General features: G+C 41.7%; 1 protein-coding gene across 14 annotated transcripts in view; it reads right to left on the bottom strand.

The window, feature by feature from the left end:
- Nucleotides 1–523: 523 nt before the first annotated feature.
- Nucleotides 524–26065, bottom strand: part of mbnl1 (muscleblind-like splicing regulator 1) — a 746553-nt gene continuing 721011 nt past the window's right edge. For 7 of the 14 annotated variants that reach the window (XM_072572067.1, XM_072572076.1, XM_072572065.1 and 4 more), the window contains 7 exons: nucleotides 25474–25731; nucleotides 24479–24532; nucleotides 23305–23458; nucleotides 17801–17836; nucleotides 14033–14127; nucleotides 11302–11377; nucleotides 524–5063 (listed from right to left, as the gene is read on the bottom strand). In XM_072572067.1, the coding sequence (XP_072428168.1) occupies nucleotides 11321–11377; nucleotides 14033–14127; nucleotides 17801–17836; nucleotides 23305–23458; nucleotides 24479–24532; nucleotides 25474–25731 (654 nt within the window). In that variant the 3' untranslated portion in view covers nucleotides 524–5063; nucleotides 11302–11320. The remainder of the gene's footprint in view (nucleotides 5064–11301; nucleotides 11378–14032; nucleotides 14128–17800; nucleotides 17837–23304; nucleotides 23459–24478; nucleotides 24533–25473; nucleotides 25732–26065) is intronic. The other 7 variants (XM_072572068.1, XM_072572071.1, XM_072572070.1 and 4 more) reach the window with 4 other exon arrangements.

Here is a 26065-nt window from a genome sequence, read left to right as displayed (position 1 = left end):
ATAGAGGTGTTCAAATATTAAAGGATCCAAAGAAATAAATAATCAGCACTTGTTTCCAACTGTAGATAGATCAGAAACCAAAGAGCACATATTTGACAGGCAAAAAATATAAATTTCTTTTACACATGGAATTTTGTTGGACCTGGGGTACACTGCCTGAAAGGATGTGATTTTCAAAGGATAATTGATAAATATTTTAAGCCAAACCAAATCTTGCAGATCTATAAAGGAAGGTTTGTGTAAAGAGTGGGGACAATTGGAGAGTTAATTCAAAGGGACACCACAGATATAATAGGCTGAGGATACTGTTCTTAACGTTTGGGACAAAATTGAAATATTTCTCAATGGATTGGATAGCTGTACAACTTTTCTATAGAGCTGTGTTTGCAGTAGTGACTGCCATTTCCTGGAGACTTCAGTGTACTGCTGGAGGGATGGTAAACCTCTAAACATCTCCATTTTGTGGGCACAAAAGCTTTTTATTTTCAAAGACTTCCATTAAAAAGGGAAAACACATCAGTCATTTTGCTTTTTTTTTGGTCAATTTCATCTTTATTTGTTTTTTTTTAATTCCATACAGCAAGAATCAAAGTTATAGCAGTGATAATAAAATAAGCCAGAAAAAACAATTGGCAGCCAAGGACAGAGTACATTATCTTGCCAACTACAAGCAGGAAAACAAAATAAAAAGTCTGTGATTACACAATAGTAAAACCAAGCCTCTGTCCTTTTAGCAGTTGTAGCTACAGCCTCGCAAATTGGACACAATCCCTCTCAACATCTGAGTGGTTGTTTCATCTGAACAAAAGGAAATTCAATTTTGGGTGGGGGAAGCGGAGGTGAGGCGAGGGGGCGGGGGGAGGTGGTGAAGTGGTGCAGTTAAAAGGGTGGAGTTTAAAACTGAATTTGTGTTCGCATTTCCTCCTCCCCACCCACAGTGCTCACTCCTCCTCTACCCTGTCAAGGACCTTTCCCCACCTCTCTTTTCAGAAGAGGGAATCATTCTCTATCGAAAACTGATTGACCTTAAAAGCTGGGCAAAAGTTTTAACTGGTCGCTTCTAAGTGCCTCCGATTACAAACAGTATTCTGTTGCTGTTCAAACAGCAAAATAAAAAAAAAAGTGCTTTGAATCATTTTGAAAGGCGTACACTCAACTGCAAAAAGGAACAGGAATTGCAAGAGCAGTAAAATCATGTGGGCACCTGCTGTTTGGTTGACCTGTCCGTGATTAAACTGACGTCGTTGTTTCTTAATTATTTGAATGAAAGTGTGGAGCCAGTTTAATATATATTTATATATTTATATACGTATGTATGCATTTTTATCTTCCGTGAGAAATACACCATCAAATTCAGTTTACAGAACCTGTTCTGTTAAAGTCTAAAATACATTTTTTCCTTTCATTTCTCTTTTTTTTTTACAAAAGCTTCTAAACATGCAGTATGTTTTTTTTAAAACAGTTTTAATTTTTTTTTGTTGTTGTATAGTGATGTGAAAATAATTTTGTTTTCCGATGGTATGAACCTTGGTAATTGATGTGCCTGCCCTGGTCCTAATGATCTGTAGCCGGGCTTTGAACCTGTTCAACGTTTTGTCAGTCATGAGCAGAGGAGGAAAGGGCGGGGTGGCATTGCCAGGGAGGTAAAATTTTAACCCGATCTGGCCCTGGTGGGAATCACTATGGGATTGGGTGCGATGAAACTGCATGTGTCCATTCCTCTCTGCCCTCCCCACAGCCCCATCAGACACTTGATGTCAAATACAAAGCAGGGGTTGGGCAGGTTAAGACCACCTACTGCACTTCAATCCCACCTATTCCACAATGGGCAGAACTGGGTTAAAATTGGGCATCACCCTTACCCAGAGATCTCAGCGGGATGTCTATCATTCCAGCCAAAAAAAATCCTGGCAAACTACAAGCTGTTCACATTAAAGCAAAGCAATATTTTGCCTTTTTTTTGGGGGGTGGGGTTAGGGTTGGGAGGTCAAGGGTTTGGGGGTAGAGGGTTATGAGGTGCTTACTCTGTGCCCATTATCAGTTTTTTTTATATTTTTGCAAGCTTTTTTTTAAATTTTTAAATTTTTGTTCAGCCTGTCGTTTTAATTACCTTAACAAAATTCCTTGTTATTATAGACATTTTTTTTATTCAAAATAAGATCTTACTATTTTACAGGTTTCCCTCTCTTGACTATGTACAGAAGTGCAAAAAGTCAACGTTCTTCCCGTAGCCCGATCACTTTTTTTTCTCTAAAACTGCAGCATAATCAACCCTCAAGTGTTTGCACACACAACTCAGATTAATTCTCTTTTCTTATAAGTAAGCTTTGATTAATATTTGAATTCATGACATTAAAAAATCCCTTGATCTATTGATTATGCAGCTTCTATTTAAAGAAGGTTTGGATATTCAGACGAGGAGATCAAAGTATACTCAGAAAACAATATCTTACTATCCTCAAATGGTTACAGTAGAAAATAATTTTCAGTTCTAATATCTAGGAACTAGAGATTTCTGTAATGACTAATTACAAACAAAGTAAATCATTAAAATATTACACAATTGTCTGCCAGGATTGTTGCCATAGCAACAACTTAACTTCATACTACACAATGAAACATATCATTGTAAGATTTCCGTACAAAAGGTCATTGTTCTCTGAATGCAAACAAGACTGAAGTAACGGTGACTGATGCTTGTAATCACGAGTCAGTACAATGTAAATCAATCTTTAAGTCGTTATGCTAATATGAATAATTAAACGACATTACACTTAATTCAAAGTTATGCGTATGTTATGAAGGAGAACAGAGGGGAATATCTTTATCATCATAAACATCTGGAAATTTTTAAACAGTGAATTCTGATAAACAGAAAAAAAAATCCTACCAACTAAAATATGAAAACAATATCTGACATTTTAACAGAATAAAAAATAAAGATGATTCTAATCTTAACATATGTAAGAAACTACAAATTTAAACAAAGGAGGAAAAAGTCAGCAACGTTTTAGCATGTTAAGTAACTTGAATAAAAATTGAAATCTATCAGCTATGTGTTCTTAACAGGTTTGAAGTAACATTTAAAATGGGTTTCAACCCGTAATATATAATCTAAGGCTTTAATAGATGTACAGTACAATCAATAAAATCAATGCAACCGCCCCTTTTAAAACTACCACTGCACCTTTCAAACTTTAACTGAAAACAAAACTCTTGCAGTGAGTCTGGAAGTATGGACAGGTTCTAAAATTGAACCTTCACTTCTTCCATTGTGATGAGGATACCGTTAGTAACCTGGCCCCACTACAGCAGTTGATCCACCTGTTGCTGAACTACCTCTTTAACAAGCTGCAGAAAAGAAAAAGAGAAAATATTCCTATTGGGAAAATAAAAATAAGGAATTCCTTTGGATGAACCCATTAAAAGTACACAACTAATAATCTTTTTTTTTTGTTTTTTTTTTTGTTTTTTTTATTTCTTGAAGGCTTTCTAAGGCTAAATGCAATAATTTGAAAAAAATCACATATAAAATTCACCCAGATACATATCCCACCCTGGTGCTACTTTTAACAAATACCTTGATTTTCATTAATATTTTGGTTTTAACATGCATCTTAATGACAGTGCTTTGTTCGGTATCTAGCTTAGAGTCACTTTTCTTTAGTTCACCTGTTTATGTACATGTGTGACTGCAGTGAGACATTCAGCATAAAACGAGTTTCCATCTCCGTCGAGTTTTTTTTATAGTCTTTATTGACTTTTGGTTCTGTTTTCTTGGACAGAGGATAAAATAAAGAAACTGGGGCAAATTAAAACTGCACAAACATGACTCGCCTTTCCAAATCCCTGAAACATGGCACTTTGCTTGGCAATTCATGCAAAGAGGTTTCTTTCTCCCAAGAGTTGACTTGTTGCCAATCTGTGTGACCAAATGGCATCAATGAGATTCCATTGTGGCCATGTGTGGTTATGAGATTAATTTTCACTTATGTTGATTAATATGGTAGGTATTAATATGATAGATCTTAATAATAAGTCTCAGTGGAACATCAGTCTGCAAGATTTCCCATTCTTTACAAAACAAAATTCTAATCTGATTGACTGTGTGCTATTCTATCTGCTCTGGAGTCAAGATGCCATTTTGGAGACAGCTTTGGCATATACGGTAATAAAATCTGTGGCACTGTCCAATTTTACTGAGCTTTAGCAAGTTTGAAACATTTGGAATCAGATAACTTCTTTAACACTGTAAAAATAATACTTTAAGGTTAGATGTACAGTCTTGTATGGCACCTAACGTGTACCCCCCCCAGACATTTATGACACATTATTTAAAGCCACAATATGCTTTAAACAGAAGTGTTAGGTTTTGCCCAGCACATTCATCTCTGTCCATTGCCCCTTTAAATCTTTCTCACATTCCACTAGAATATAACCTCAACACAGAACACTGTGCATGCACAACTAACTCTTGATGAAAATGGTAGAATAGTACTTTTTTTAAATACAAGGTGCACCATTTTTGTGTTTTTTTTTCTTATTTTCTCCATTTTTTTTGTAAACTTGAAGGAAAACCATTTAAACCTAACATCAAAATGATCTGCATGGTTCGTAGGCGTACCAGTACATACTGCATACTAAAGTGAACAAGGTTACCTTTCCACTGAGAAGAAGGGTGGAGGGGGTAGGTTTGGAGGGAGAAAGAGAGACAAGACGAGTGAAGGAAATGGGGGAGTCATTTATGCATATATCTCGGATCCTATGCATAACACAGTACTGAGTAAAGGCAGATGATGTTGCACGCTGAACAGTAGATTACTTTCCCTCAGCTTTACTCTTGGTGGAATATACAGGGTACGCAAGTCTCAGTGTGCGGTGATCTTTTCGACACTTCCTTCCGGAGAACCATACTTCCATTTCGTTAGCATGCAAAAGGTGGAAAGGCTTCCGGCTGAGGGAGTGAGGGAGGGGTTGGGTAGAAGATGGTATTATTTACAGAATGGCTGTTGACCCTTGCCCTGTAATGGTGTTCCAGCACACTGTCATCTCTTCACGCTGATCTAAAGAGGGAAGAGAAAGGAGGCGGCAGATTAGTTCCTGTCTGGCTTTAGCTTGGAAGACGTTTCCCTGGGCCATGAGGTCAGCCAGGTTTGGCCTGGTTGAGAGGCTGAGGTCCTTCTCCATGGATTTCTCCTATTAATCACTGAAGCACAAGACTGGGAAAATCTTCCCAAATCTCCTCATTGACAATCAAGGCAACCCCTGGATGGAAAGCATATCGTCATTTACATCGCCTTTTAACGAAGAATGACTGGGCTCGAAACATTAACTCTGCTTTCTCTCCACAGATGTTGCCAGACCTGCTGAGTTCTCCAGCAATTTCTATTTTTGTTTTTGATTTCCAGCGTCTGTAATTCTTAGGGTTTTCTTCCCTTAATTTCTTTCTTAGACAAGTATAAATTATATTTAAATACATTTAAGTACACTTATGACCATGGGAGCAGAAGTTAGGCCATTTCGCCCATCGAGTCTGCTCTGCCATTCGATCATGGCTGATAAGTTTCTTAACCCCATTTTCCCGCTTTCTCCCCATAACCTTTGCTTCTCTTGGCACTTCGTTTTTCACTGGAAGTGATGCACAATTATGCCTTCAGGCAAATTATAGTAATAAAGCTAATGGTAATTAGTTAGGCCTGATTTCCTGGTCAATATCAATCCCTAACCAAACATCACCACCATGGATAATCTGAGCCCTGATCTCACTGTTGTGTTGCAGACTTGAGTTTGAACTGTTGTACAGATCTGAATTTTATTTTTAAAAGGACGGTCACATTTTTTTTGAAGCAATGCATTTCTGAAAAGTCTTGTAAAAACTGCTGTCTGTTTCCCACCCTCTTGCTTGGTGTGTGATTGCTCAGTGTCAGCCTTACCTTTGGAGATTGTTTGGGATTTTTTTAGTTAGTAGCCAGCCTGGGAAGGGAAACAGCTTCCCAGCTCAGCTTTCCTGTTTCTGAAAAAAAAATCTCTTATTGTGTACCTTCAGCCCTGGTCTAGTCTGAATCCTGATATTATTTTCTTTTTTTTATCCCTTTACAAGATACTGGAGCGGCCTGGCATTTATTACCCAGCCATAGTCAACCTTGACAAGGTGGCGATGAATCATGAACCACTGCAGTCCATTTCGATCCACAATGCCAATTCTGCTCCTGAAGAAGATCCCAAAGGATCCTCAACACTCTGCTCCCTGAGCAAGCTGCATTGACAAAAATCTCAGAGACATCTGCTGGTCTTTGGTGGCATCTGTTGTGGTGCATTGAATGTCAGACCAGCGTTCCACACTATACCCTTTTCTTAGTATTCAAGAAGTAAGACTTATTGGACAAAGATGCTTTTTGGTTTTACTAAAGTGCAGAGAGAAATGCATTTTTTCCCCATTTCCTGGTGTGGGATTTTGTTTGTTTGTGCGTAAGGCTATTTTGAGGGATAACATTGACATATTATAAACTAAGTGTAATGACCAGTCATGTATTGTGATTAGAAACAAAAAGAGAGGTTGCTGCAAAAGCTTAGCAGGTCTGGCAGCATCTATGAAGACAAATCAGAGTTAACATTTTGGGTCCGGTGACCCTTCATCAGAACTGTACCGTAATTAATTAGGTTTTGTTTACTCGCTAAACCTAGCAGGTGACCTGGTCACTGATTACCTGCATGGCATTTTCCCAGAGCAAAGGCCTGGGTCACAAGTCATCTAATTGAGACTCTTATGTGGGTTGTTAATGAATAGGCAGATGAATGACTGCTTGCTGGAGGAGGGATGAGGTAATTTATCTGCGAATTCCTTCTTTGTTTCACTCAGTCAGCGTTAAGATCAATCTTGGAGAAGGTTAAAGCTGAACACAAACCACTGTAACATCACCTTGCCGTCATTAATCACTGGACAATGATTGGTGCAAGAAACCTGAATCACCCTCAGTCCTGCAACACCTGAATTTTAAAATCCTGGCCTTCAAGTCCCTCTGAAGCCTCATTATCATCGGTGTCTCCCCCTCTATCCCATCCACATGACTTTCTCCAGCCTTACAGCCACTGGAGATCTCTCACTCATCTAGATTAGATTCCCTACATTGTGGAAACAGGCCATTTGGTTCAACAAGTCCACACTGACCCTCTGAAGAGTACACCACCAAGACCCATTCCCCTAAATTTAAACCTGACTAATCTGGCTATCTTCAACATTGAGGAACATCAGCAAAGTTTGAAGAAGTTAGCAGAGAATCATGGAATTCCCTACTGCGTGAAAGCAGTTCATCAAGTCCACACTGACCCTCCGAACAATAACCCTACCAGACTTAGCCCCCTACCCTATCCTTGTAACTCTCATTTCCCATGGCTAACCCACCTAGCCTGCACATCCCTGGATGTTATGGGTAATTTCCCATTGCCAATCCACCTAATGTGTACTTCTTTGGACTGTGGGAGGAAACCCACGCAGACATGGGGAGAATATCTGTGTGGAGTTTGCACAGTCGCCTGAGGCTGGAATCAAACCCTGGCACTGTGAGGCAGCAGTGCTTGGAGAAGAGAATGTTGAGAGTAATAATCAAAACCATTTAGGCTTTAGACAGCAAAGACAAGGAGACACATTCCCCTTTAGTTGAAGGATCAAGATCAAGAGATCACAGATTTGAGAACGAAGAAGCAAAGGTGATATTAGCAAGTGGTTTTTGGCACAGTGAGAGGTTAGGATCTGGAGTACATTGCTTCCGGAAAGAGTCGAGGCAGGCTCAAATGAGGAATACAAGAGGGAATTAAACTTATCTGAAAAGGAAGGATGTGCAGGGCTACGGGAAGACATCGGAGAAAGGATATTAGCTGAATTGCAGAGGAGCAGTATCCTTCTGCGCTGTTAGCCATTCTACATTCTGGGAAATAAAAATATCTTCCCTACGTCTACCCGATCAAATCCAGTTATAATTTTAAAAACTAAGCTTCTATTACGCCAAAGAGGTTGAAATGAAATGAAAGATGCATGAACTTCCAATAAATGAATAATATCAGACATTGTTTAAAGACAGGAGAGATATTCTGATCCCAGACTGAGATGGTCAAAATACAATTCAACCACTTTGTTTAAAGCAGGCTCTTCAATTCAACCTTCCAGTCTGCACTGTGGTTGCAAGATGGCAGACCACAGACACCACAAGACCATAAGAAACAGAAGAGCAGTAGGACATTCAGTCCTTTTTCCATTCAATAAGACGTTGGCTGACATACCTCACAACCACTTTCCTGCCGTATCCCCAAAGTCCTTTATTCTCCTACTGAATCTATCTCAGCCTTAAACACACACAAGCACTCTGCCCCACAGCTCTCTGTGGCAAGGAGTTCCAAACACTCACAACCCTCTGAGAGAAGAGTCTTTAATAGGTGTCACTTAATTCTGAGACAGTGCCCTCTAGTCCGAAAATCTCACGAGGGGAAATATCCCCTGTCAAGCCCTTTAAGAATCCCATATATCTCAGATAGAAATGTTATGGAATCTCAAGGATTTGAGTGAATTTGTGTGATGCATATTCATAAGGATCATATCTAACAGCATATACAAGCAGAGGAGTTTCCATAGTAACATTCAGGGGTGGTTTCTGAGAAATTGGTGAGCAGGAGGAAGGTCTAGATTGTGTAAGTAAACAGGAATACCAAGAAACAGGAATTTGACAACCTGGAGACTCAATTGGTATTCAAGTGAATTCTGATTTATGTATGTCTTATCTCTGTCAACGCAGGCCTACTTCCATAGATCTCAATACCCATCACCAGCAAACATTTATCAGTCACAATTGGGAAATTTTAATAAGCCTCCAGCCTCAGTAGCTTTTTGGAGACTGAGGTCCACGATCCTTTGCTTTTTTTTTGATTTTGTTACATGTTAGACAGCACTGAGTGACTTGTTTGGCCAATTCAGAGAACAGTTATGCATCAACCCCATCGCTGTAGGTTTAGGGTCACATGAAAGTCAGATCAGGTAAAGATGGTAGAATTCCTTGCCTGAATGAACCCAATGGGTTGTTAGCAACAATCAATAACAGGTTCATCATCATCAGCATTAGAAAAGCTTTTAACACCAGAATTATTAATTGAATGACAATTCCAACTGCTGCCAGGGGGGGATTTGAACCCATGTCACCCAAACTTTTATCAGGGCCCCTGTATTATTATTCCAGTGACATTAATACCATGTAACCTACTCGCCTCTCTCTTTGTGTGAAGTAAAGTGTCCCGACACCAAAACTGTATTGGATCGTCCCGTAATCTTTTATTTTTGAGGGTGGCTCAGTGGTTAGCACTGCTGCCTCACAGCGCCAGGGACCTGGGTCCATTCCCAGCCTCGGGTGACTGTCTGTGTGGAGTTTGCACATTCTCCCCGAGTCTGCATGGGTTTTCTCTGGGTTCTCTGGTTTCTCCCCACAGTCAAAAGATGTGCAGGTTAGGTGGATTGGCCATGCTAAATTGCCCCTTGCTGTCCAGGGATGTTAGGTGGATTAGTCATAGTACATTTGGGATTAAGGGAATAGGGTGGAGGTCTGGGTGGGATGCTATTCAGAAGGTTGGTGCAGACTCGATGGGCTGAATGGTTTCTTTCCACACTGTTCGGATTCTGTGTGTATAAATCCATTCCATGTAAGCTCCCCTAACAATCCAGAACATTCCAAAACCCAGAAATAACTTAGAGAGGTTACAGTGTGTTAATTGGGAATGTGTGAGGTTATATCCTTTGGTAGGGAAAATAAAGTAGCTAAATATTAGTTGTAGAGATGTACGGCACAAAAACAGACCCTTCGGTCCAACCATCCATGCCAACCAGACATCCTAAACTAAGCTAGTCTCATTTGCCAGCATTTGGCCCATATTCCCTCTAAACCCTTCCTATTCATATACCCATCCAGATGCTTTTTAAATGTTGTATTTGTATCAGCCTCCATCACTTCCTCTGGCAGCACATTCTAGGCATGCACCACCCTCTGCGTGAAAACGTGCCCCTTAGGTCCCTTTTATATCTTTCCCCTCTGACACTAAACCTATGCTCTCTAGATCTGGACTCCCCCCAATCAAAGGAAAAGACCTTGTCTATTTATCCTATCCATACCCCTCATGATTTTATAAATCTCTCTAAGGTCACCCCTCAGCCTCTGGTGCTCCAGGGAAAACAGCCGCAGCCTATTCAGCCTCTCCCTATAGCTCAAGCCTTCCAACCCTGGCAACATCCTTGTAAATCTAACCCTGCCAAGTTTCACAACATCCTTCCTACAGGAGAGAGACCAGAATTGCACACAGTATTCCAAAAGTGGCCTAACCAATGTCCTGTACAGCCACAACATGACTTCCTGACTCCTATATCCAATGCTCTGACCAATAAAAATACGTATACTAAATGCCTTCTTCACTATCCTATCTACCTGCAACTCTACTTTAAAGGAGGTATGAACTGCGCTCCAAGGTCTCTTTGTTCAGCAACACTCACCAGGATCTCCCATTAAGTGCATAAGTCCTGCTAAGATTTGCTTTCCCAAAATGAGGCACCTAAAAAGGACAAAGACTGCACAAATCTATAGTGCAGAAGGTTTCAGAGCCTTTGTCTGTGAATAACAAAAATGTTGGCAAGTTAGTTCAGGGGATAATCAGGAAGGCAATGTAGGCCTTTATTTCAAATAGAACGGAGAATAAAATTGGGGGGGTGGGGTTTGCTCAGTCTTTACAAGGCACTAGTCTGACCACAGCTGGAATATCAGGAACAGTTTTAGTTTCCTTATCTAAGGAAAGACCTACTGCCATCGGAGACAGTCCAGAGAAGGTTCACCGGGCTGAGACCAAGTATGGAGGGACTGTCTTATGAGGTGAGATTGAGTAAATTCCAATGTATTCTTTGAAATTCAGCAGAATGAGAGGCAACCTCATTGAAATATGCAAGATTCTTAGAGCACTTTCAAGGGTAGGTATGGAAAGGTGGTTTTCCCTTATGGGAAATTCTAGGACAAGAGGGCATAATCTCGTAATAAGGGATCGCATATTTAAGACAGATGAGGAACTTTGTCTCTCAGAAGGTAGTGAGTCTGTGGAATAGAGGATTATCAAGTGAGATATGATCTCCCTGAATGACAAAGCAGAGTCGATGGGCTGAAAGACCTATTGCCGCTTCTATAATTATTGGAATAATTTCATCACCAGAGTTAATATTCTTAATGATATCCCAATGTATTAGTGTACACATTTGTTCAAAAGAAAACAAAATCAGATACTCACTGTTCGACCCGAAGATTTTCTACATCTGAGTAACGTACTTATGGCTAGTCAGATGATCTACAGATATTATGGGCATCTGCGTGAAAGGAAACAGCAACCCAAGTTAGTATCGTGGTTCAGTCAAGACATTCAATAAACCTGTTTAAAGGGGAGGTCATACAAAAAAAGTACACTGTGGTATGGTCATGCTTCAAGGCAATTGATGTCCTCCAGTTGCTGAGCAATGACCAATAAGTGCAAGACTAACAGAGTCACTGTTGTCTGAAATAGTATTTAGATTGGAATCTGGTCAAAACTAAATCATCAGATTTATGACTGCGCAACTTTAAGTAGATGTTAACAGCTCACATTTGTTTATTCATTATTCACAGATTTATGAGCTGCATTGCAGAGTAAACAACGTCTCTGACCGTTAGCATTTTAAAAGTAGCAATAACCAACTTCTTCTTTGACAGGCCATTATGAAACATGTACTTCCAGGAACAGAATTATTGGTTCTGTGTTTTACTCTGTCATTTGGGGTTTTAGAATCGCTTTACAGACATTTTTTTCAAGTCATTCTGTCAATGCTGCTTTGCGCCTTGTGAAACTAAATGACACAGATCAAGTCAGTTTTTGATTCAATTCGTTTGGTCTGCATTCAGATAGTCACGTGCAGCGAGCAAAGAAGGATCTTATTATTGTTCCCCTAGATGAGAGAACGATGCCTTGGTCACCATCCAGTTACTCCACAAGAGACTGTGTGCAAGCTGGATGTAAGGACAGGTTAGTTTTGGTCATGTCCTTCTCATCTGAATAGTTGAATAGGCACTATTCCGTGTCAGGAGTCACTTAGCTGTGGAGGAAAGCTGACCGCAGGCTCTTTGACGGGACTACAGAGCTGATTGGCCATAAGCTATTTCAGGCAGGACTTCCAGTCCCTTTAGACCAGCAGTCTCACTGCACAGTAATTAATTTGCATGCCCTTGTCCAGTGTAACTACCCTGCAGTCAGGCCAGATCTCATGTTGCTGAGATGAGAGCCAACCTTCAGGCTTGGTGGGACGGTGGTGGGGTAGGGTTGGCGTTGCTGGGCTATCTCCTTCTCCCTATTACCACAATCAACACCACTCTCTCTCTCCCCCCACCCCATCCCCAACATGTAATTCATCTCTTGGTCAGTTTGGCCCACGTCATTTGCCAACGTCAGATCCACCAATACCTCCTTTCTATGTGAATTCTGAACACATTCCATAAACTCATGCCCTCCCTTTCCCTTGACTGCAACATTATTTATCCAAATGTTGATTGGTGTGAAGTCCCTTAATGTCATAACTCTACAGTATCTGCACATCCCTGAGTGACCTGCAGATTTACTCCTCTATCACTCTCTCTAATCAGATGAAAACTATAGAACAGTCAGAGCCATAAAGAGTCATAGTCATAGAGATGTACACCAATGGCAACAGACCCTTCGGTCCAACCCGCTCATGCCGACCAGATATCCCAACCCAATCTAGTCCCACCTGCCAGCACCCGGCCCATATCCCTCCAAACCCTTCCTATTCATATATCCATCCAAATGCCTCTTAAATGTTGCAATTGTGCCAGCCTCCAACACTTCCTCTGGCAGCTCATTCCATACACGTACCACCCTATGTGAAAAAGTTGCCCCATAGGTCTCTTTTATATCTTTCCCCTCTCACCCTAAACCTCTGCCCTCTAGTTCTGGAATCCCCCACTCCAGGGAAAAAACTTTGCCTATTTACCCTATCCATGCCCCTCATAATTTTGTAAACCTCTATTAGGTCACCTCTCAGCCTCTGATGCTCCAGGGAAAACAGCCCCAGCCTGTTCAGCCTCTCCCTATAGCTCAAATCATCCAACCCTGGCAACATCCTTTTTGTACCCTTTCAAGTTTCACAACATCTTTCCGATAGGAAGGAGACCAAAATTGCACACAATATTTCAATAGTGGCCTAACCAATGTCCTGTACAGCCACAACATGATCACCTGTACTCAATACTCTGACCAAAAAATATTGCCAGGCTATCATATTCCTGAAAGGTTATTTGCATGTTTTGTTCCCTAACCAATATTGACCAACTCTTTGTCTAACTACATTATAAACCTGTTTTTGTACTTTTCATACTTCTTCTGAGTCTGTTCCTATGTAATATGGCTCTAGTTCTTCTCTAGTATTACCCAGCAGATTCACCTCAGCAGCACATTGTATACCTACCCTTTGGCACACTGGAGGTAATTTTAATCTTTGCCAGTTTTGATTGAGGTACATAAGTGTGGTCACATCCACCTCACACCGTTACTCAAAGGCTAAATCCTTAATCAACAGCAATACCTTGGAAAGTTTACTGTATTGCAACAACTGATACATTCTGAAGCCATTTACTCCAATCTCAAAACAAATAGGCTGGACATCTTTGATATTTGCTAATCAAACTATTCAGAGATACCATTATACACCTCTGGTATAGGTGGGATTTGAACCTGGGCCTCCTGGATCAGTGGTAGGGGCACTACCACTGCAACAATTCAGAGATATCATTACACGCCTCTGGCACAGGTCAGACTTCAACATGGGCCTCTTGGTCCAGACGTAGGGACACTACCATTGCACCACGAGGGCCAAAGGTCAGACATTTTAACCTTGAGTTTTTGTCAAGGATCTTTTCTCAAAAGATATTATATCTACTGCACTGCTACTGACAGAAGTGCAACCAAATGTGCAAACCTGGTTGGCGTTGGCTGTAGCCGCAAAGGGAACACTTGTGGCTGATGTCGTTGCTGCAGATACCGCCGCAGGATTGGCACCATGCATCATGGGTACTGTTTTTATTGGAGGGAAAGTAAAAAGGCAGAGCAATGGAGAAGAATTATGGAGCAAGCATTGGGGGAGGAGAAGTGTTGATGAGGAAAGGATGAGGTGAAATAAATCCATGGTAACACGCAGAGTGAGTAACACAGTAGCAAACCGGGTCACGAATCACAGCAGTTGACATGTATTTTAAGAGCAAGATAAAGCAAGGAAGAGAGGGGGAAATTCAGAGGCAGAACAAGGGAAGGAAAAAGAAAGAAGAGGTGTGTTGGGGTAAATTGGGTAAAAGTAGAAGGTTGAGTGGAATAAGGAAGAGGGACAAAGCAAGTGGTAGTGAAGAACAAATACAATGATGTTAAAAACAAAAAGGGAAGAGAAGGGGAAATTGCTTATTAAGAACAACGTTGAGATAAATCAATGCAACAAGCTTATAAAAACAATTAATATTATGTACCTCTCAGAAAGAAGTAACAACTTGGGTTATACTACATAATATCAAAGAAGTTGAGTCATGCTTTAATCAAAATACTCTTAATTACACGACAACAGTCATTAAAAGAAATCCAAAACTATCCATTATTGCAAAGCAACATTTGTAAACTTTTTACTGCTTCATAATCATTAATTGAATAATTTTAAAAAGCTAAAATTATTGCAACATGAGCTTTAATAATTCGAAAGAACTTAGCAGTGAGAAACACAGGCCCTTCCAAGTCCACTCACTCATATGTGGTACAGAAATTGCACACAAGTGCTGGTCAATTGGTCACTTGTCAACTTTAGCTATTAACTTCAGAAATATCAACACATCTTGGGTGTAGAGAGCATTGGTAGAGATTAGTGTTGAGGTGATGGTGGCGAAGGAAAATAAACTCCATATTTTTTTAAAGGAGTGCCTCAACCATTAAAGGGGAGGTTCTGTGTTGATGTCCTTGCAATATGGGCATTAGTGGCTCAGGTATCATTTATCAGGCCATCCTCACCTGCGCTGGAGAAGGTCGTGGTAAACTGCCTTCTGGAACTACTGTAGACCTTGGTGTACAGGTACGCCCACAGAGCTTTCAGGAAGTGAGTTTCGGGCTTTGACTCAATAGTGAAGTAATGGCATTTTATGTAGTTACGGGTTAAGACACCGACAAAATATTTAAAGGGAAGTACAGGGCAGATACAGGTAAGGTAAGAAGGTCTGTGGTTTGGATGGGAACTTGAAGCTGATGGTGTTTTGTGTATCTGTGGCTCTCGTTCTTCTAGGTGGTGGAGGTCACATGTTTGGATGGTGCTGCCAGAGGAGGCTTGGTGAGTTGCTACAGTGCAACTTGAGGATGGTACAAACTACTGTTGCTGTGCAAGACGGGTGAAGGGAGTGAATGTTAAAGGCAGAGGATAGGGGGCTATTCAAGTGGAATTCTTTGTTCTGAATGCTGTGAAGCTTGTTGAGTGTTGTTAGAACTGCACTCCTCCATGCAAGTGGAGAGTATTCCATTTACAATCCTGGCTTGTGCCTTCCAATATTGGGCAGGATGTGGGGAGTCAGGAGGTGAGTTACTCACTGTAGGATTCCTAGCCTAGCCTCTCACCTATTGCTGCAGTCATTGTATTTAAATGGCTCATCTGGTTCAGTTTCAGTGTAATAGTAAGCTGCAGGATACTGATAGCGAGGGATTCTGCAATGGTAATGCCATTGAAACTGAGGACTGCAGATGCTGGAGGTCAGAGTCAAAAAGTGTGATGCTGGAAAAGCACAGCAGGTCAGGCAGCATCTGAGGAGCAGGAGAATCAATGTATTGGGCATAAGCCCTTCATCAACATTCCTGATGAAGGGTTTATGCCTGAAACATCGACTCTCCTGCTCCTTGGATGCTGCCTGACCTGATGTGCTTTTCCAGCGTTACAACTTTTGACTCTTACAAGAGATGGTCAGTGACTGACACTTCTGGCATGAATGTTACGTGTCACTCATCAGCTTGAACCTGGATACTATCCCGGTGTTGCTGTATTTGAGCGATGGAAACTTCAAGATTATTGGGAAGGTCTCTGTAAATCTATGGTAAATACATTTTGACAATGTCTTGGGAAAACAAAAATTGTCGCACAAAACACATCCCTTTCTCAGGTCAAGGTTGCAATTCCAAAATGTGGTTTTTTAGATTCAGACAGATCCTGGAACTGAGGGATGTTCAAAGAATTAATGAGCAACTGAGGTTGCCCAAAAACAGATAGCAATGGAACATGAAGCGTTCCAAAATGGTGCAAGAGGATGACGAGGAGAATCGGATCTGGAATGTGTGGCTTGAAAAGCTGCTGGGGTCAGATTCAAAATCCACTTGTAAAAGCAAGTTGGCTCAACGCTTGAAACGCAAGCTCAATTAAGAGTGAGGAAGTGGGGCAAATTGGGGGTCTCTTTCAAAGAGGCACAACGGGAAGAGTTGTCTCCTTCTACGGGGTAAGATTCCATGGTCTTACACTATTCCATTTCTGAAGGAGAGTTATGATGAGCTTGGTTGAAGGGTCAGGAACAAGAAGACATAATTTTAAAGGAGGAGGGCAGGAAGGTTTAGAGGGAGTTTAAGGAAAAACCTTTCACCCAGAGGATGGGGGTGATCTGGAATGTAGTGCCTTGGAGGGTAGGAGAGGCGGGAAACCCCACAACCTTTAAAAAAGGGTGGGGCTGAGCACTTGAAGTGTCATAACATTTCAGGCCATGGACCAAGTGCAGGAAAGTGGGATTGGCATGGATAGGACAGTGTAAACTTGATGGGCTGAAGGGCCTCTTCTGTGCTGTATGACCCTGTAAGCATTTATGAGGATATTATTTTTGTCACACTTTTAGCCTGGGCATATTTAGGAATTTCCTTGTTTTGATACAGTGTGTGGCTCTGATTTGATTGAATTTATTATTGTCATGTGCACAGTGAAACGTTTTGCTTTGAGTGCGGTACAGACAGACCATAGCTTACAAAGTGCATTAAAGTAAAACAACAGAGTGAAGAACACAATGTTACAGCTGCAGGGAAGGTGAGCGAGATCAACATTAAATTTAAAATTTGAGAGGTCCATTCAGAAGACTGATAACAATAGGGAAGATGCTGTTCTTGAATCTATTTATATCTCTGTCTGACGTAAGAGGGTAGAAGAGAGTATAACTGGGGTGGGAGGGGTCTTTGATGATGCTGGATGCCTTCCTGAGGCAGTGAGAAGTGTAGATGGAGTCAGTGGAGGGAAGGCTGGGCTGGGTTCACAATTCTCCATTGTTTCTTGCCCCCCCTGGACAGAACAGTTGCCAAACCACACTGTGATGCATCTGGATAGGATGCTTTCCGTGGGTCAGCTATAAGAATTGGTAAGAGTCCTTGTGGACATGCCCAATTTCCTTAGCCTGTTACGCACTGCTTGTAAAGGGTAGCAGAGATAGTTTTGGTAGCAGTTTTCAAAAGGCAGTAAGACAAAGACTTGGGAAGGAAGAGAATTTATAGGGCTATAGGGCATAAATGGAGTGGGACCAAGAAGATAGCTGTATCAAATAACTAGCATGAGCACGATCTGCCTAATGACATCCTTCTGTGCTGCGTCATTTTACAAAAAGCGTGGACACATTAATGAGCTCATTTCACCAGTGGACTTTGAAGGGCCTGTGGATAAAAATTCTACTGGTACAGATAATCGAAAAACATAGCTGGCACCTACCAACACTTGTAGCGGGTGTCATGCACAATATTGAGCCTGCCCATCATGCATTGCAACAGGAAGGTGGATTTGAAAGGGGAAAAGAATTAAAACAACCCATCACATGTGTAATTAGAAATCATTATCACAAAGAGGAAAAAAAACTTGTTATAGAGGGAACAGAGGCTTGTGCTGTGTCAGCACAATCAAATCATACAACATTCTGATCTACCAGAAAACAGTGCGCTTTGTGAGGAACACATGTTTACACATGTGTGCTGGTAGCTAACTCTGCTTCTTTGAAACATTAGTTTTGATTCCTTTTGCACTGCCAGCCACAAAAATACTTTATGAGTGAGGCTTCCTCTTACAATCCTGGCTTCGTCTGCCTTTGTGAGTCAGCTCTGGGTGTGAGTGAAAGTTGGATGGGTTCAAGCCCAACTCTCGAGCGTATCACCCAGGCTGACAGTGCTGAGGCCATACTGAGGTAACTCTGCATATGCCCCATTCAATCCACTTAGGAGATATTAATCCCCTCTCAGACAGATGTGAGATATCTAGTGGCACTATTTCAAAGAAAACTTGTAGAGTTTCCTCTCCTGCTCTCTTTGCCCCACCCCGGTAAATATTCATCTTCCCTCTAACATCAATAAAATAGACAATCCTGCCATTTGTCTCAACGCTGCAACTGGAATGCTGCTCATGTGCAACAAGGAGTTGCTGTACTTTCTATTATACTTTCTACATTACAATGGAAACAGCTTCCACGTGGCTTTCTGAAATTAATGCAGCATTGATTTTTTTTGCAAACAGCTGTGTACTTTGTGGCATGATGAAAATCCAAGTTCTTGTACATTACAATAAATTTAATTGCTGCTCTTTCTCTCCATGTCACTTCTGATAAAACGCAACAAAACTGAGAGGTCCCAGGCCAGTTGTTATTGCTATACAACAAGCTGGCCACTAGGAGGTGCACAAGAGCAGCATATGGAGAACCCAAAGGCCATGACTTCAATGAGCTCCTCTCTATGTTCTCCTGGTGGTTTTCAATTGCCTCAGACCTTTCAGAGGCAAGAATTCCAGATCTCCACTGCCCTGTGTTTGAGAGCAAAACTGCTCCCCAATTTCATTTCTGTCTCCTGCTCCAAATGTAAGATTTGTGTCTCCTTGAGCGTGTATTCTTTCTATCCATCTTTATATCATCTAAAGTGTCTCAATGCCTCTTCAAACATCTAAACTCAAGGGGCTAACAGTTAAATTTGTGGAAACTGTCCTCATTCATGTAAACCTTACCGTGGGCAGTCTCAGTTTAGCGAATCTGTGTCATACTCCCTATTCAAACCAGCCTTGCTGATGTGCCTATGCTGTCTGGAATTGATTGGCGGCACTCTCATTCCAGTCTGAAGGTCCTAGGGGTTGGGCATGACAACCAGGTTGGCACTTCAGTCCAGTACTAAGGGAGTCAAATACTTGTGCAGGAAACATCTTCTGGACGGGGGCATTCAAGTTCCACTTGTTTGTTGAGTTGGATTTAGAAGTCCCATGACTTTGAGGGAGGGCAGTGATCTGAATAACTCTTCTCCTGAACTAACAGCATACCTGATTCACTTCTCTATATAGCATCCTGTTGCATTTTCTCACATTTCTACAATGACTCTCCTCAAAAGGACTTCATTGGCTATAAAGCACTTTAGGGATGCTGTGAGCATGTGATGAGGTGATATGTCAATCCAAATTCTTTCTTAATAATAGTTCATTAATCTTAATTTAACTTATCACATCATCAAGATCAGCAAACATGATTTAAACTCAGTTCAGATTTCTTTAAATTTCATTCATGGGACGAGGGCATCATTGACTAGCATTTATTGCCTGCCCCTAATTCCCCAGAGAGCAGTTCAGAGTCACCCACATTGCTGTAGGTCTGGAGTCACATGTAGGCCAGGCCAGGTAAGGATGGCAGTTTCCTTCCTTAAAAGGATATTAGTGAAGCAGATGGGTATTTCCAACAATTGCTAGTGGACTCCTGGTCATCATGAGACTCTTAATTCCAGATTTTTATTGGATTCAAAAACTACCATCTGTCATGATGGGATTCAAATCAATTAATTCTAGATCTCTGGTTTTATAGTCTAGTGACAATACCACAAGGTCATTGCCTCCCTTTGTAAGTGGAAGTGGTAAACAATGTTTGGCCTGGCCCACATTTACCCTTTGACCTATGTCATTAATTAGTCACTATGTCTCTGCTGCTTCTGGACACTTGCTCTTTACCAATTGGCTCAGTCATTTCCTACATTGAGTGTGACTTTGTTTCAAACGTACTTCATGAATTATAAAGCACCTTTGGCCAGTCCATGGTTATGAAAGGCACTGAGTAAATACTAAATTCTTTCACTTTTATTTGAATTTTAAAAGGGGTCAGAAGTGACCCCCTCCTTTTAAATCCCAAATCATGCTAACCCAGTGGTGGCAGTGAAAAGGTTTCAACCATAGGTGATGATCACTGTCTTAACTTGTCAGAAGTGCATTCAACAGAGTTGGGGGCATCAAAATGCAATGACAGCCAAATCCTTAAAAGTACAACCGCATAACATTTAAATAATTTACAGGAAATGGAAATGGAGAACACCAAATGGAAGGCACTGTTCATACCAGCACACATAATAGCCTTGAGCATAATGTGAAGCAAATGGAACATAAAGCAGCAGTGATAATATTATCAGCTCAGTTGCATTAACTCACAAACACTTGTGACTGAATGCTGTGGGTCCTTGTTAGACAAGAACGCTCCTGACAAATCTTCAATATGATACTCCCCCTTTGTCCTGCCAATTGCACGTGAAAGGTTCATCAAAAGGTTTTTGGTGAAAACGCCTTTTTTAACTTGTGTGTCCCAAGTAAAAGCGAATGGTGAAAGCGAAGACTTTTGTTTTTCTAAGGGAGAAATGTGTACAGGGACCCACAGCAAACGCTTTATAAGTCCAGACTTTTTGAATCAAGATACAGGGACAAAACATTCAACCAGTGACATAAGGAAACAGGAGAATGGTGCAGCCCTGTGCCAGTAATTATAACTGGGACCAATGAACTGATTGGTTCCCTTTGTAATTAGTCAAACCTTTAGAGTGGAACTTGACACTTTGATGTTCCTTTATCCATGGAGGTATGACTGTGCTATCACTGACTTTGCTAAGACTTGGTTACACCAGGAACATACAAATCCCAGAACAAGAAGAAATATCTCTTGGAATGTAACAATCAGCCTTGACTTGCCGGACAAATTGACTCATCAGTCAGAAGCTTGTAGGTACAAACCCCCATTAGAGAGGTTTAAATATATAACCTAGGCAAGTGAAGAGCTCTTATGGTAATGGAACTATTGCTATGTTTTAATTAGGAAGCATGGGTTCATATCCTATCAAGTCCCATGCATAATGATATCACTGAACAGGTTCATCTGAAAATATTGGCTACATTTGGAATGAAGTCAGGGTGGGGACGATGAAAGATCTTTTATGGTGCAGTGGTAGTCTCCATGTCTCTGAGCCAGGACAATCGAATGTGTAGGTTAGGTAAATATAGGTAAAGACAATGACTGCAGATGCTGGTGGGGGAATGGGTCTGGATGGGTTGCTCTTCGGATGGTCGGTGTGGACTTGTTGGGCCGAAGGGCCTGTTTCCACACTGTAGGGATTCTACGTTTCTATGATTGTTAAATATTTCTGAGGCAGATAAATTATTGATAAGCAAGAAAGTGCAAGATCAGAAGTAGGTGGAGTGAGGAGATCAACTAGTTTGAATAGTGGAGGAGACAGACAATGAGTAAAAGACAATGGGAATGGAGTGGGGAAGGGGGTTTCCTTGAGTCACGTCATCCTTGTTCAGTGGATGAATTCAATATTTGGAGGATTTGTGCAGAAGGCAGGACATGTTCTCACTGCTTGGATCCCAGGTACAGACTGACACAACAGCTATAAATCACAACTACTATACTTCATCATTTGCTGCAAGTCCTTTGATGCCAACAGCAGCACTTGGGGTACAATTTTAATTTAACCTGCTCTTTGTGAAGCTAGTAGGATTGGGTATAATAAATGCAACCACCTGATATCCCATTGTTGAAGTGCTCCTGTGTAAATCCAGTATTGCACCCAATTTGATCGGGGCCCTTAGGATAAAACCATCCCTTGACAAGATTTCTATGGCAGGTCCCTGTGTCACTCCATTCACCTTAGATTTTAGTGGGGTTTGATGGGGATATGGAGATCATAGTGCAAACAGGCCAGTGCATGATCTCATTGAATAATGGAGGTGGCTTGAGGGACTGAATGGCCTGCTTTCGCTCCCCATTTCTCAGTTCAGAAATCCCCCCCACTTGGCCACAAAGATCTGGACAAATTCCCTGAAAATGGCACCTCATGGGTCATTCAGCAGGATGAATGACCCATGACATAAATTTAAGGTGAAGGGTGGAAGGTATAGGGAGGATGTCAGGGGTAGGTTCTTTACCCAGAGAGTGGTGGGGGCATGGAATGCGCTGTCTGTGGGAGTGGCAGAGTCAGAATCATTGGCGACCTTTAAGCGGCAATTGGATAGGTACACGGATAGGTGTTTAAGCTAGGACAAATGTTCGGTGCAACATCGTGGGCCGAAGGGCCTGTTCTGTGCTGTATTGTTCTATGTTCTCCCAGCCCGCCTGCCTCCGACTCCAGCCAACACTGGAAATCAATAGCAAGAGCCTTTTGTAACCTCAAGGTTGACCTTAGCTGAAGGGAGCTTCTATTTGATCTATCCCAGCTTCTCCTTCCATTCAGTAGTCTGGTGGCTTGGCTCTCGAGATGAAGGTTCTTCAAGATTCTGGAAGATGAATCACTATCCCTCATCTCTGATTGACATGGTGGTTAATGGCAATGGCACTGCACTTGTTATTCACTAGGCCCCAGGGTTATGGGTTCAGATCCCCTCCCGACAGCTGCTGTTGGAATTTAAATCGGACATCTAAATCCAGATCGTAAAGATTGTCTTAGCAAAAGTGACAGCCGTAAGTATTTTGTCGATTTCCTTCATGAAGGGAAATCTGTTTCCTTACCGATTAGCTCTATTCATGAGCCTGGACCCAAAGTCATGTGGGTGACCCAGCAATGCTTTGAAATGGCCCTTGGCTGATGGGCAATATTCCATGAAAGCAGAGAATAAAAATTGATTTTAGAGCTCAACTCCACAAAAGAATGAAATACATCGATCAGAAAACCCCCGCACCAAGATTTTAATGTTTTCTCCTATTTCCTTAGGTCATATGAAGTGAGAAAACAAAAGCATTTTTTTTTACACAAATCAGAAGTGTGATTAACCATCAAGAACAAATAAAGAAACAAGAAAGGTACCCAGAAAAATCAAATTATGCAAGACTGAGTTATTGGACCACAAATTTTAGCATGTTTTTCTTATTACACAACACCAGCAAGTCATTTACGTTTCCTGTTGCCAGTCAGTATCAAGCTAACAGGCTTTCCTCTCCTTACCTGGTGGGATGAAGGCTGTTTGTTGGTGTAACTGCATGTTTGCAAGGGCCTGTTGGTATTGGAACACACCAGCATTAAAGACAGTCGTGGCACCATTGGCTTTTTCTAGTGCAGGTCTCTTTGGTAAAGGGGGGAGGACACCAGGAGGAAGACCCTGGAAATGAGAGGCGAAGTAAGAGAAAATTGGGTAAAACAAAAAGAGCGAAGGAAGAGAAAAATGAGAGAGAAAACAACAAACAGAAAGAAAACAACACACGATCAGTACAGAGTGCGAAATACAATGCCATCATTTACACAATTCTAGCCGTCTAGCAAGCAAGCAACAAGATTACTACCTGAGACAAGACAGTAAAAATAAAAAAAACAGAAACAATATTTAATAGCAAGCATTACTCCATAAATTATTTTAAAAGAAAATCAACAGAAATATTTGAAAATAACTGTACTGTATATTACTATGTGTCTTACACTTCACAAAACTTACAATAAGAGATGCGATACAGAGGCAGAAAGCAGCACTGCCAGCTCCATGACGTTCAACATTTAAAGCAATGTTAACTACAGTCTTTCAGAGCGATTAATAAAATGAATATCTAGAAAATGAAATGATAAACCCACAACTTTAACCCCCAAAGCAAAAAACTTGACATGCAACTCATGCAGGTACCGAAACATTGAGTAACAAACGTTTACGCGTTACAAACTTTTTAAACAAAAATAAAAGCCATGCCAACCAAATAAGTACAGAATTATTATGAATACATCGATTTAACATCTCCCAATGTTATGTCAGAGGTCTGGGCAATCCACAGGTGATGAACTGAGTGTGGTACTTCAGTTAACACTATGGTTGCAAAAACCAATTTATTTTGGTGGGGTGGGGGCGGGGTTGGGGTGAGAAATTTTGTCACAAATTACCCTGGCTTCACTTTGGCCACTTTGAAATTTTGAGTGAATGACGTTATTTTCTTGATGGAACTTTATTCCCGTGTGAATTTCTCAAAGCAGATGGTGCCACAGTCAATTTATCACCGCCCTTTACCGTTTTGCAACAGAAAATAACACATCAATATTGATTTTCTTTTCTCGTTTCCCCTTAAATAAATGTTTTAAGTCATAACTTGTAACCCTATTAAAGCTACATGCCAAGCTAAAAGGTGAAAGGTCATAGTACCAGGTCAAAGGTTGCCTCGAGGGGTCGCTTCAGTGATTTGACAGCCGACTGAGTCTTAATTAGCAGGCAGCGAGCACATGGATGGCAATGGGCCAATGGGGTTCAAGCGCATTAACATAAACAGCAAGCAGAGGTGCATCATGGGGGCAGCAGTGCATTGGGAGGGGGTGAGGAGAAAACAAATAAAAAAAAACAAATCATCGGAATGCCATATACAACAAATAACAAGACTAGGCATGCACAATAAAGGCACTACTGAGTAGTTATTGTGAGGCTAAGGGCTTTTACACATGTATCATTAATTACAAGAACACTATCCCATTGAAATGAGACAGAGCCTGTCTGCTGTGTCCTCTGGTACTCCTAGTCTGGGCATCTGTACAGGCTTGAACATAGTACCAGACCCACCCCCATCACGTTAATCATGTTACGTACTGGTACAGATATCACACAACAAGGTTCCATTGCAGCCGAGTAGACACTGTAGTTATTTATTTAATCAACTGGTTTGGACATCCACCACCAAGGGCAGGTGGGACTTGAACCTGGACCTCCTGGCCCAGAGATAGGGATACTACCACTGCACCACAAGACCCACCCAACCCCTGTCCACAGTACACATGCTTATGCTTACATATTATTTTCAACATTAACGCATTGAGGGAAATACACAAATTTAGCCTTAAGCAAAGAAAGGGGTGACCGAGTTAAAAGCAACGATGAGCAGTCGCCTCAGTAACACTCCTGCCTTTACCAGTCCTTCACTCGACGACAGAGGGGAGAGCGCAAACAATGAATTTAAAGGGTGCAGCACACACACAAAAAAAAAACACGACTGCAAATCACGTCGCCAAATCACGTTTCTGACTGCGCTGAACTATGAAGAGACCATCGAACCTCACCCAGCCCAACCCCGCGCCAGTGTGGTGACCGGCTCCTTTAACATCGCCTGCCGGCCACGCACACTTGGTTCGGAGCGCGCTTGCCCCACTCACCATGGCGGCTGCGGTGGCGGCGGCCTGGGCAGCCGCTGCCTGGTTCACTTGGTGCTGCGCCGCCTTTATCTTGGCCTGCAGGTGGGCCGGGGGGTGGAAATACTTGCACTTTTCCCGGGAGCAGCGGCCCTTGATGTAATCCATGCACACGGTGACCGTGTTGTCGTTGGTGTCCACCATCGTGATGTCCGCCGGGTGGGCGAAGCGACAGTCGTTTTCGCCCCGGGTGCAGTTTCCACGCTGGAACTCCCTGCACACCTGCAGCAAAGAAGTCAACCGCATCCATGTAAATCCTCCTTCAATCCGCTGCAACTTTCAACCCGTCCAATCAGAACAAAACAAAAACAACCAATAGCAACAAAGGAAACACAAATGGCTCCAAACCCCATGGCCAGCTGACCATCGCAAGAGCTGGAGAAAGAGTAAAATAGCTCAGCTATGTGGATGAAGATAGACCTGGGAGATTGTAATTTAACAGGACTGATTGAACAGGGCAGGGCTCTTGCCCTGCGAAAAGGGACAGCTGAGTATGCTAAGCGATTTCCCAAAACTGCAAACAAGTGTTTCAAAGAACAATTGTGAAGAAGCTGTT

The sequence above is a fragment of the Chiloscyllium punctatum genome, chromosome 6 (assembly GCF_047496795.1).
Source record: "Chiloscyllium punctatum isolate Juve2018m chromosome 6, sChiPun1.3, whole genome shotgun sequence".
Lineage (NCBI taxonomy): Eukaryota > Metazoa > Chordata > Chondrichthyes > Orectolobiformes > Hemiscylliidae > Chiloscyllium > Chiloscyllium punctatum.
This window is presented reverse-complemented; position numbering and strand designations above follow the sequence as displayed.